The 12,006-nt window shown below is 37.9% G+C and overlaps 1 protein-coding gene across 6 annotated transcripts in view; it reads left to right on the top strand.

Annotated features, from left to right (window-relative positions):
• The window catches only part of DNAAF11 (dynein axonemal assembly factor 11), a 95,174-nt gene that overhangs the window by 37,602 nt on the left and 45,566 nt on the right, over positions 1–12,006 (top strand). For all 6 annotated transcript variants that reach the window (XR_012416645.1, XM_065519640.2, XM_065519639.2 and 3 more), the window contains exons 6-7: positions 5,189–5,371; positions 7,981–8,058. Coding sequence is in view for 5 of the 6 variants with exons in the window: in XM_065519640.2 (XP_065375712.1) it covers positions 5,189–5,371; positions 7,981–8,058 (261 nt within the window). In the remaining variant the exon portion in view is untranslated. The remainder of the gene's footprint in view (positions 1–5,188; positions 5,372–7,980; positions 8,059–12,006) is intronic.

Raw genomic sequence — 12,006 nt, 5'->3', positions numbered from 1 at the left:
CAACCTGGACACAGCCATCCCTCTTTGGCTGGCCATGCACGTTGTTTTCCCTATTCCCATTTCCAATTCTCACAAGAGTAGAATCTCCTGAAAGTAGCATCATGGTCTATCTTGGCCAGGGCTGTATCTCTGGTGCCTGGCACAACAGAAGATGCCCAATAAATATTTCTCGAATCCATGTTGAACATTTGTTGAGATATTCAAGCAATGTTGCCCTTGTCTCCTTGTTCAGGTATGAAAGTTTCTTCAGGGTATTTAGCAATGGCATTGCTACAACAATCATGATATCTTTTCAACTTTATACATACTGCCAAATTGTTTTCCAGAGTACTTGTAATAATTTATGCTAATATATCAATATACAGGAGTTTTCAATCTTTGCCAATACTGGATAATATATTTTAAAATATTGGCCAATCAAGTGTGTTGCATAGTGTATAGTATCCTCTATTTAAAAAAAAATTAATTTGCATTTCTATAGTTACTAGTGAATTTGAATATTTTAAATATGTTTTATATGTTTGTTGGTTATTCAGATATCCTCTATTCAAGTCCCCTACTTGTTTTAAATAAGTTGTTAAGTTTTTTTCTTATTGATAGTTCTTTTATATTCTGGATACAAATAAAAAATATATTCTTTGGTGGTTATGTGCTTTACAAGTGTCTTCTCCCAGTCTGTGACTTGTGTTTAATTATAAGTGCTTGTGTTTTATGAAGTTTAAAAATATTAATGTAGTTAAACTTATTTGTACATTTTTGTCTTGTTTATGGAATGCTTCTTTATCCCAGTACCATATCTGTTTGTATCTTTTTATCTGGAATTAACCTTTGCCAATGTATAGGGTAGGGTACTAATGGTTTTTCATATGGGTAGCTAATTGTCTCTGTACCATTTATTAAGGTGCTATTCTTTTCCCACTGATCTGAAATGCCACCCTTACTAATCCCTTCAAACCATGTATTCATGGGTTCATCTCTGAGTTCCCTAGACTGTTCCATAGGAGCACTTCTACCTGGTTTTAGTTTGTATAGATTTATAGCATATCTTGATATTTGGTAGGAGATATTCTCATTTTTCAAAGTTATCTTGGCTATTTTTAGTTCCTTACTTGTCTGTATGAGTTTTAGAATCCGCTGCTAATCAAATTCCTTAAAAATCCCTAGTGGAATTTTGATTGAAATTGCATTTAATTTGTATGTTAATTGGGGGAAAGTTGGCATCTTCATGACATTGATTCTTTCCTTGCTGAACTTTGGAAGAGCTCTATTTACTTAGACCTTCTTCTGAGTCATTCAATGAGGTTTTAAATTTTCACTATAAAAGTCTTAAACCATCTTTCATTGTCTCTATTTCTAAGTATCTTGTAGAATAAGATTTTAAAAATAGATGTAATTGGTTTTGCTGATATTTAAAGGGACAAATTATTTCTGTATACTGATACTGTATTAATCTTGCTAACCTTTATGAAAGAGGCAATCCTGCGTTTTCTAACTGGAAAAATACATTGTTTGTAAGCAGTAACTTGAAAATTGTTTTCCAATCCCTCTCCTTCTACTTTATTTTCTTCATGTTGCCTGCAAAGGTCTCCAGTATGGAGTGGAATAGTAGCGTTAAGAATGGGTATCTGTATCTTGTTTCTGACTTTAAAAAGAATGTTTGCAATTTCTCATCATTAAGTATAATGTTTGCTATGGGTTTTTGGGTCTTGTTAAGTAAGCTTCCTTCTATTCTTAGTTGATGAGGAGCTTTTATCATCACATGCATTATATTGATTTTTAAATGCTTTCCCCAAATTTATTGAGATAATAGTGTTTTTCTGTTACTGTGTTGAATTACATTAATAGAATTTCTAATGTTAAACCATCCTTGAATTTCTGGGATAAACATCCTTTGTCCATGATTATTTGCTAATGCATTGCTCCATTGATTTTGCTAATATCTTATTTTAATATTTGAACCTGTGTTCATTAGTGAGTTTATGCTATAATATCCTTGTCTCATTGTATTTTTTTCCTGCTGTTTGGCATCAAAGTTATGTAATAGGCACATACAATATCTTGGAGATAATTTACTATCCTTGGCTTTTAAAAGTTTACAAAAGTTAAAATGATCTGTTCCTTGTATTTTAGTAGAAGGTTACAGTGCGGTTTCTTGCAGGTGCCTTCTTGCCTCCCCCATAGACCTGGCTAATCCTTAAGTCTTCACCATTCTCACCCTATTTAGCCTGCTTGAACAGAAACATAGACATTCTGGAGGAGAATCATTGAAATCCTGAATCATTGAATTAGTTGGTGAGGAGTAGGAGGTTATTTCCCTCTCAAGGCTTCAAGAAGAAACACTACAGAGAATCAGAGGCTGCAAGAAAGGGAGATGGACATTTACCTCTTGACTAGGTAGAGCCTGCCTCCAGCCTGGAGAATTGAAAAGATAGAAAGTGACCTGGAGCAGAGGGATCAGGGAAGAAGGTATTAATGGCAACAGCTCACACTTCATATGCCAAGGATTTTGTGAATATCTTTTTTTTTTTTTTTTTTTTTTTTTATCAGACAGAGTCTCACTCTGTCTCCCAGGCTGGAGTGCAATGATGCGATCTCGGCTCACTGCAACCTCTCTGCCTCCTGGGTTCAAGCGATTCTCCTGCCTCAGCCTCCTGAGTAGCTGGGATTACAGGTGTGTGCCACCATGCCTGAGTAATTTTTGTACCTTTAGTAGAGATGGATTTCACCATGTTGGTCAGGCTAGTCTCTCACTCCTGACCTCGTGATATGCCCACCTCGGCCTCCCAAAGTGCTGGGATTACAGGCGTGAGCCACCCCACCCAGCCAGGATTTGTGAATATTGTATAGACCAAGTGGACATGGTAGAAGAGCTGGATTTGAACTGTCTTGAAGAGATGCTGTCCAATAGGACAGCAGCGATAAGAAACTAAGGGGTGGATTATCAGTGGCAGAAGCTGGGGAATTATCACAAAAGGAGCCAGGAAGTATATTGACCACCTCAACAGTGAACAGTACACTTGGAGGGTTCTTGTAGTGTCTCCAAGAATGACAAAGGTGCCTGCAGGAAGAGAAAGCCAGTATCTGGATATTGGTCCCAGCAAGGGTAGCAATAGCCAGGTTATAATAGGAGTGGTCATATAAGAGATGTTCACCTTCTCCTCATTCATCTTCCCAGGCCCCAAATTCTGAAGGCAGGAAGCCTCTGAACCTAAGAGGCCCAGTGGTATGGGATTCAGAGGAAGGAATGGATGACAATGAAAAGTAGGAGAGGGTGTCCCTCTTCCCATGCACACCCCAATCTGAAACAGGGCCAGGAGAGAGAATGGGTTGGAGAGGGAGGGAATGAATGGCTTCGATTTGAAACTTAGGTCTGAACTTTTATTTAAACTTTAGACCCTTTAGTATCTGAAAGTAAATGTTTAGCTGAGATTATACTGTTCTTAAAAGTGACTATAGAGCTGTGGGATCTGCTTATGGATGAGTAGAGAGTTCTGAGAGAGCAGGTTGGAAGGCAGTGGTTGAAGAGAAAGTTTTTTTGATCAGACACTAATGAGCTCACTTTGTTTCATCAACCAGCTACACACATTTATATGCATTTTGCCTTGGAGACATGTTATTTAGCTGATATCTCTGATAATTTTTCTTAAGTACTGTTATTTTTATGTTTTTATAATTATTATTTTAGCTTGCAAAAGGCCAGATTGAACCAATTAGTCACTTTCCAGGAAAAATATAATTTAAATGGTTAAATGAGAATGGAACCAATTATTTCAGTGGCAATTATCTAGAATATTGTAGAATATTATAGATACCCTTCATAGATTATTCTTTCAGTGCCATAAAGAACTGTAGCTGTATAGCAAAACATTTATTTATTTTCAGCAATTTGCATTATTTTGCTTATTAAAATATTTAGTTGCATTGTATCTGTAAAGACAGCAGAATTTTGCTATATATTCTATTGATGCTACTTAAATTTCATGTTCTAGTATTTTTGGTTCATCCCTTTGAAAAATATCTTTCACAATATTTTCGAGATAAAGAAAATATATTTGAAAAGATATTGTCAAAATGAAGAAAATATCTTTAGTTTGAAGATCAACTAAAGGAGCCTTTCTTGTCACCTCATTCAATAACAAAACCCAACATGTATTGAGTACCTACTATTTTCTATAGTTGGTATTAAAGGCATCATGTAATTTTTTTCATTTAATGTCATCTAATAAAGTGTCTATTCTAGGGAGAGGTAAGGGGAGAGAGACTATACCTAATGTTTATTGCTTGAATGATGTCATTTTCTTGCCACAAGAATAGAATCTCCCTGAAAGTAGTGTCATGGTTTGTGTAGGCCAGGGTTGTATCTCTGGTGTCTGGCACAACAGAAGATGCTCAATAAATATTTTTGGGATCCATGTTGAACAAATGTTGACTATCTCACATAATACCCATTTGGTGACGTATAGAGACATTGTTTAATTCTCTGACAGTCTACAAAACATGAATAAAAGGGAAGAGAGACCTGTTACCATATAAAGCTACATAATCAGAAGTTATCCATGAAAAATAAACTAGGTACAGGCCATACTATAAAAAGTGTCATATGTCCTACAAGCAAATTTTGGAGATAAGAGGGTCATTAAAAAACCTAGAAATAATGTGATCCAATTTGCCTGCTAGAAAAGTCCCTCTGGGAGTAGTGTGGAGAGTGTAATTGACAGGTACGAGATTAGAAGTGGGGTGATTGCTTGTCTGATCATCAGAATCTCCTGCAAAATATAAAACACAGATTCCCAGGCTTCAGATCTACTACTTCAGAACTACTTCAGATCTACTGAATAGGCTTTCTGATGAGAACCCAGGAATCTGTACTTTTTATAAAGCTCCCCAGGTGATTCTTAGCAGTCAGGTCTGTGAACCCTGGAATCTGATTACCTCAATATTCCTGATGATAGAGTATGAAGGTCTGCCCTATTCAACCTTTCAATGTAATGAATGTTAACAACCTTGGGTTGATCTCACTACATATCCAGGCCAGGGTAACCAGGCCTGGATAGACTGTCTTTCAGAGTCACTTTGTCATTCAAAGGTAAGAAGATAACATAAGAAAAGTATGTAGATATTAAAAGGCCAGCATTAAGGATGAAGCTCATGAATCCATTATTGTTCTTAAGTGCTCTGTTTTTCCTAGTTCCTCTTTAGAGAGCAAAGACCACCTACAGGCACCAGACACAGAGGAACACAACACAAAGAAATTAGACAACAGTGAAGATGACTTGGAATTCTGGAATAAGCCCTGCTTGTTTACTCCTGAATCGAGATTGGAAACTCTTAGACACATGGAAAAGCAACGGAAAAATCAGGAAAAATTAAGGTATTTCATTCTTTCCTATGAGAGGGAAGCAGTAGCCACTTATGAACTATATTTTCATGATTGCCCATTTTTTTCCCCCATTATTTGTGTTAAACCTTTAGCACTCATATATAGATTTTGTTTTTTCTAACTATAGCTTTTTGTTGAATTGTATTGGCTAACATTCATTAATATCAAAGTACCTTCTTTAGAACGTCATGAATTATGACATTTTAGGTAGAGGTTTTTTGTATGTCTTCAGCTTTTTACAACTTTTAATATACCCAATAATAGTGTATTAGGGTACACTAATACATTAGTATTTCTAGTCTAGAAAAAGTTCATTTTGTGGAATGAATGGGCTCCTTTTTGAGTCTGTTCTATTAATTTGCAAAGTGAAGAATTGGAAATTAGTTTTATTAGACATTTTATTTTCCTAATACAACTTTCTTCGACATTTAACACTATGATTTCACTTTTGAATTGTTTATCTATAATTTGATGATTTGTTAGAAACTAGGATGTTTATGCTATTATCTTCAGAGTAGATTTTTCAAAAACAGATTTTGTGTCATTCCATTTCATGTCATTGCTTAAGTCTAGTATGTAAAATATATAACTTATGGGAATACTTATTATTCATGAGCTTGAGAAAGTGATAAATTAGCCTTGAAATATAGTAATCTACATGGCAATGCCTCAAGTGAAACAAAACACAATATCTCTCTCTGTGATTAACAACTAAAAGCAAGAAAGTAGAAGTAAAAAAGATTTGAAATCTCAGCTGCTTTCATAAAATTTTCATTAATTAGAAATACAGGGAGGTATAACAATCAAAAATCAAATTTTATCTAAAATACTGGTTTGTAAAACGTGGGTGATTTTCACACTAAGGGACCACACAGCCCTTTGGGAAGAGCATTGAATAAGATTATGTATGCATGTCCTGACTCCACTATTACCCTCTGTGTGATGTTGGCAAGTACCTAACTTCTCCTTATCTGGTTCTTCATCTGCTAAACAGGGATTATCATACCTGTCTTACCTACCCCACTGTACTGTTAAGAAAATCAGATGAGCCCATCCATACATGTGAAAGTGCTTTGCAGACTCAAGAGCCCTTTAAAATGGAAGTTCTACATGTTTATAGACTGTGAAATATTTCTTACATATATACCCATACACACATATGGTATATTTATATATCTGTGGGTATATATAAATAATAACTAATCTATTATGTATTGAGCCTGAAATAAGGAGAATTTATTTTTACTCCCTGACACCTAATAAAGTAAGGCTGAATGGGATGGAGATCTGAGTCTCTATGTTTTGGACACCTTAGACTTCCCAATCCAGTGAGTCCCTGAGATGTTTGCCTCTGATTGTGTTGCCATTTTTATTAACTGGGTGTAAGCAGGGACAAAAGAAATATTTTATTCCTAACTCTGATCTGCTTTACACTGAGTAGGGTTAAGCCAAGGGCTTGTGAATGCCCCTTAATTGTCCTGAGTCATTGAAATATTAACTCCATTGGATCTGGAGGCCCAGCTTAAGATGCAGAAGAATGTGAATGATTTTTTCTAAAATAAAGTTAACTGATACAAAATCTGTATTAAAGTTACAATAGAAATTTAAGGCAAAGAATTGCCAACAGTTCCATCATCTAAACAAATTTTTCCATCTGATCTAGATATTGTCCATATTTGCCTATTTAAGTTTCTATATACTTTCAGTAATCTTTTAAATAGAATTTACATACTGCATTTTAATTTTATATTACTCAATTAATCTTCTATTATTTGCTTCCTTTATTTACCCCTTATCCAACCCTTCAACGTAATGAGTGTTGTTAGCAGGCTTGGGTTGATCTCTCTACATTTTTTTTAACCCTTTATAATTGTATAAATTATCTCTGCAAGTGTAGGATTTGGGGTCTTTTTGTAAAACAAATATGTATTTATGTTTTATATATTTTTGCTCACTAAAGACATCATAAACACTTTTCTAAATCAATAAGTAATGAGCAAGTACATTTTTAAATAGCTGCAAAATATGTTATAGCATGAATGAAGCACAGTTGATTCAACCATTCCTCCACTGATGGGCACTCACAACAGTTCCAGGGGTTTGCCACTGTAAATAACGCTGTGAGAAATATCCTTTTACATAGATTCTTCTGTGCTGATATTTTTATTTATATTGAATAGATTCTATTCAATTGGTATGTTAAATGTCATATTTTAGCTAAAGCAGAAGCTCTGTACACAAATGGAGAGTCGACAGTTATCTGGGTAAATCATGTATAAAATAGACTTATTTAAATATTAATAGACAGTCATGAAAAGGAGTTTTCTTCCCTCATTCAAATTATCTGGCAAATTGTCTTGGTCATTTTTTTGCTGTACAGATACAGATACAACCATGTAAAAAAATCTGGCTTGATTGTCAGTTCCCAGCATAGAATTAAAGGAATGGACTTCAGAACAATGAATTGCTGATGTGTTCATAAAAGTTCAATTAATTTTTTTAAAACTGTTTCACAAAAATGTATTAATTGCTTTTATATTCTCTTTGCTTATTTTTTCTTTCCATGCTGCCCCTTGTTCTCACCCACCATCAATCTTAAGTGAAAGAAAGAAGAAAGTGAAACCACCCAGGACTTTGATCACTGAAGATGGGAAAGCCCTAAATGTAAATGAGCCCAAGTATGTGAGGCCAAATAGAGAGTTAAAGACCCAAAAGTGTCAATCAATGGTGTTGGTCAATCATTGTTTCAATTCCAGGTTTGCTCTGCAAAGAATATATCTGACTGCTCTTAACAAGTTTGATGAGTCTAAAAATAATGTCATTTGGTGCATATTTAAAGGGAAAACATCTATTATGTTTTCAAATGCATAATTGTCTTGGCATCTAGCAAATGATCTTGGCATATGGAGATCTTAGTTATTTATGTACCCCATGAAACTTTGGACCATATACAGTTTTATGCCTGAAAATTGCCACCACATTGTTGTTGTATTTATGAATTTTTAAAACTCTGCCATGAGCAAGCTGGTGAGAATACTGATGTACCGTCTATACATCTACTTTATACTCTGGAGCACATATACAAAGCCTTTGAGAGCTAGGGAAGGAAATCAATATAATAACCTCAATGAATTTAATAGAGGACAGATACTCAAACTGGAAATCTTCAAGTATAATAATATCTAATCTACCCTCTTTATCTGTCTTAAAGTTTGAAATTAAAAAGCAGGACAGAAAAGCCTTTTGTGGCCAAAATACAGACCAAAGAGCCTACAGACTAAATCTCATTCACTTCATTTTATTACTCAAACCTATTTTCCGTCATGATTTCATTTGCTCTGTCATGATCATGGTGAAGGCACAATCTTGAATTATTTCTGGGCATCATTTATCTTCACGGCAATCACAGGTGGTAGACAGTATTTCTTTCTTACATGTCCAGCCTGGGCCTGAGAGAGGTGGAGTGACTTGCCCAAGGTCACACAGCTAATAGGTGGTGGTTCTGAGTTGCTCATGCTAACCTAGTTCTAGTGACTTCCATGATAAGATATATAATCCCTTCCCCTTACGCACCTACAGCAGACAGGAATGCAAGACAGAACACTAGGCTAGGCCCTGGGGATAGAGCAGTGACTATGACCAGTTTCTTTCTGACCTCATGGAGTTCAGAAATCGAGTTTAGGCCATCTCTCTTTAGTCTACAACAGAGCTCAAGGGAGACTCCCGGAACTCCATGTGTCTCTGGTAAGACCACCATTCTTCCCACACACTGCAGCCTCACCTGCCCCTAAAACCAGTTCTACTGAGGGTGATTCTATGAAGAACTGATTACCCACCACCTCCTCAGTGGCACTGCGTCCCGACATGCGATCGTCCCCTGTTCCTGCCCTCCCAGGTCATGCACCACTGTCCAGAATCTTATACCCAAATGGCACTGATCCAACTCAACTCATTCTCACCTCTTTTGGACCCCTGTGCCCTCTGGAGCTTGAGCCTGGACAGCAAAGCCTGAAGCCTCCACCATTTCTCCTCTTTCACTAACTGAAGTGGAGGATTCACTTCTGTGACTGCCCACTGTTCTTCCTCACCACATACACTACAGGGACAGTTACAGCCCATTGCCACTTTCAGGCCATCTTTCTCCCTTTCTCTGTTGAAGCACAAGCCATCTAGATATAGCACCCCTGCCCCTTCTTCCCGCAGTCATCTACATCACCCTGATCAACTCTCAACCCCAGCCTTCTCAATTCATTGAAGATCTTTCACCCACACCAGTGTCTCTCTCTGCCACTCCTGACATCATCAGTCTTGGTGATGACTTTATCAAACATGTAGGTGACCCACCAGAAGCCCTGGCCTCTCACTTCCCCAACCAGCTCACTTCTCCAGCTCAGCTCAACCACATGATTTCATTTTCATTCCTAGATTTGCCACCATCAATATCTCTTCCACATCAGAAACTTCACCGCGAGTGTCTCACTAGATACCATTTCTTATGTTCCTGGGGGAACTTCCTCGACTCCAACAACCAAATGCCCCCATGAAGACCATAAGATAATTCACTCTCCTATTTTTCTTACTCTCCGCTAACCCCTCATCTTCTCTTGCCGTGGTTTAGTTTCATGGTTCATCACAGAAATCAGTCCTTGGGCCAGGTGCAGTGGCTCATGCCTATAATCCCAGCACTTTGGGAGGCCGAGGCAGGCAGATCACTTGACGTCAGGAGTTTGAGACCAGCCTGGCCAACATGATGAAACCCCATGTCTACTAAAAATGCAAAAATTAGCTGGGAGTGGTGGCACACGCCTGTAATCCCAGCTACTTGGGAGTCTGTGACATGAGAATCGCTAGAACCCGGGAGGCAGAGGTTGCAGTGAGCTGAGATCATGCCACTGCACTCCTTCCTCGGCGACAGAGTGAGACCCTGTCTCAAGGAAAAAGGAAAAGAAAAAAGAAATCAATGTCATTTGTCTTCTGCTCTCTTATTTTTTTCTCTTTCCATCATCCTCACCTCACAAAACCCCAACCCTATTTAAATCTAGCACACTACCCACTCTTGGGCTGGTCCTCCTGTGTGGCTGGAGGAGACCATTCACTTCTACTTTCTGGTCTTACCTTAAATTCATAACCACAGATCTCAAATGGACTCTGGCAATCTTCCTTTATTTTCTTGGGCCGTCCATTCTCCCACTGTCCTGCAGGCTGCTCTCGTACCTTCTTTCTCCTTACTTCCAACATCATCTGACACTTCCACAGTCTTAACTGAGGACCTTGTTTCCTATTTCATTGAGAAAAAAAGCAATCAGGAGATGTTTTTTCCTCCCAACATCCAATTTACCAGTGTAGCTGGACCTGTCCCATGTACTCCCCTCTCTTCTGCTTGCTGACGGTGAACTTCCTATCCAAAATCAGTCTGTGTAAGCACCCTGACTCCATCCCCTCTGCCTATCAAGGACTTAGTTGCTCAGTTATCCTTGGTCTTCTGCACTAGTTCTCTCCACTCTGCTAGATCAATCTCACCCATATGCAAACAAATTCTAAAAATCTCTGTCTTAAACAAAACAAAAGCAACAATTTCCCTTCCCCTGGTTTTCCTTCCAGCCACAGCTCTTTTTCTCTGCCCCCATTTAATGGAATTGTCTGGACTTGGTCTCCAGTTCCTAACTTCACATTCCTTCTTGAAACCACTTCTGTGTATTCCATCATCCTAAAATTTCTTTAGCCATATTATTTCCACATTCAGTGTTCAATTCTTAGTCTTTGTCTTACTGGACATAGCAGATTTGAATCAAATTGTTCAGTACCATCCTTCTTAAAGCAATTTCTTTGCTTCTGATTTTTCTTCTACCTTACTGACTGCTCATCTTTCTAAGTTTTGATGTATCCCTTTGGTTTTGTTTTTTGGGTGCCCTATAGCAAACTCCTCAGCTGTCTTCCTTTTCGCATTAGCTCTTCATGGCTCTCACCAAATCCCATGGCTGTAAATACACTCTTTACATTGCTCCCAACTTGATCCAACCTCTTCTCTGAGCTCAAGACTTGTCTATTCAGTTATGTTGTTAAGAACATATAGTTCCTCTTCAAAGAGTTTTTGTTCCTGGTTCTTTGTTCTATTCTAAAAGGTAATCATACCCATTCATCTATCAGCCCTCCCTATCTCTGCTGTACCCAAACACCCTAAAATGTACCGTACCTGTCCTTCCTGTGAAACGCCCACCCTTGCCTCCTTTGATGAGGTCAACAGTAGCCAATCAGAATTAGCCTAGATTGTGCAGTCCATCCCCAGCCTGCAGGGGGAGGGCACAGGAACAGGGTCTGTGTTAGGGATAAAACACTCCTGCTCTCCTTTGTTTTGCCCGCTCTCCCTTGCCTCTGCCTTGCATGCAGGAAGTGCCCTTCTATAGAAGTATATTGCCTTGCTGAGAAAACTTTTGCCTGAGTGTTGGTTTCACTTTGTGGCATCAAAAATTTGTTTCTAACAATTAGAAGTTTGACATCACTGGGTGGATGTAAGAGAGTCACTGCACACTTATTATAGCTAAAAGAGAACCCCTGATTTCAAGCCTCACTACCACTCTCCAGCATCGTGTGCTTGTGTCCCTGTGTTCTCCATCTCAGTAACACAC

This window comes from Macaca fascicularis, chromosome 8, assembly GCF_037993035.2.
Source record: "Macaca fascicularis isolate 582-1 chromosome 8, T2T-MFA8v1.1".
NCBI lineage: Eukaryota > Metazoa > Chordata > Mammalia > Primates > Cercopithecidae > Macaca > Macaca fascicularis.
This window is presented reverse-complemented; position numbering and strand designations above follow the sequence as displayed.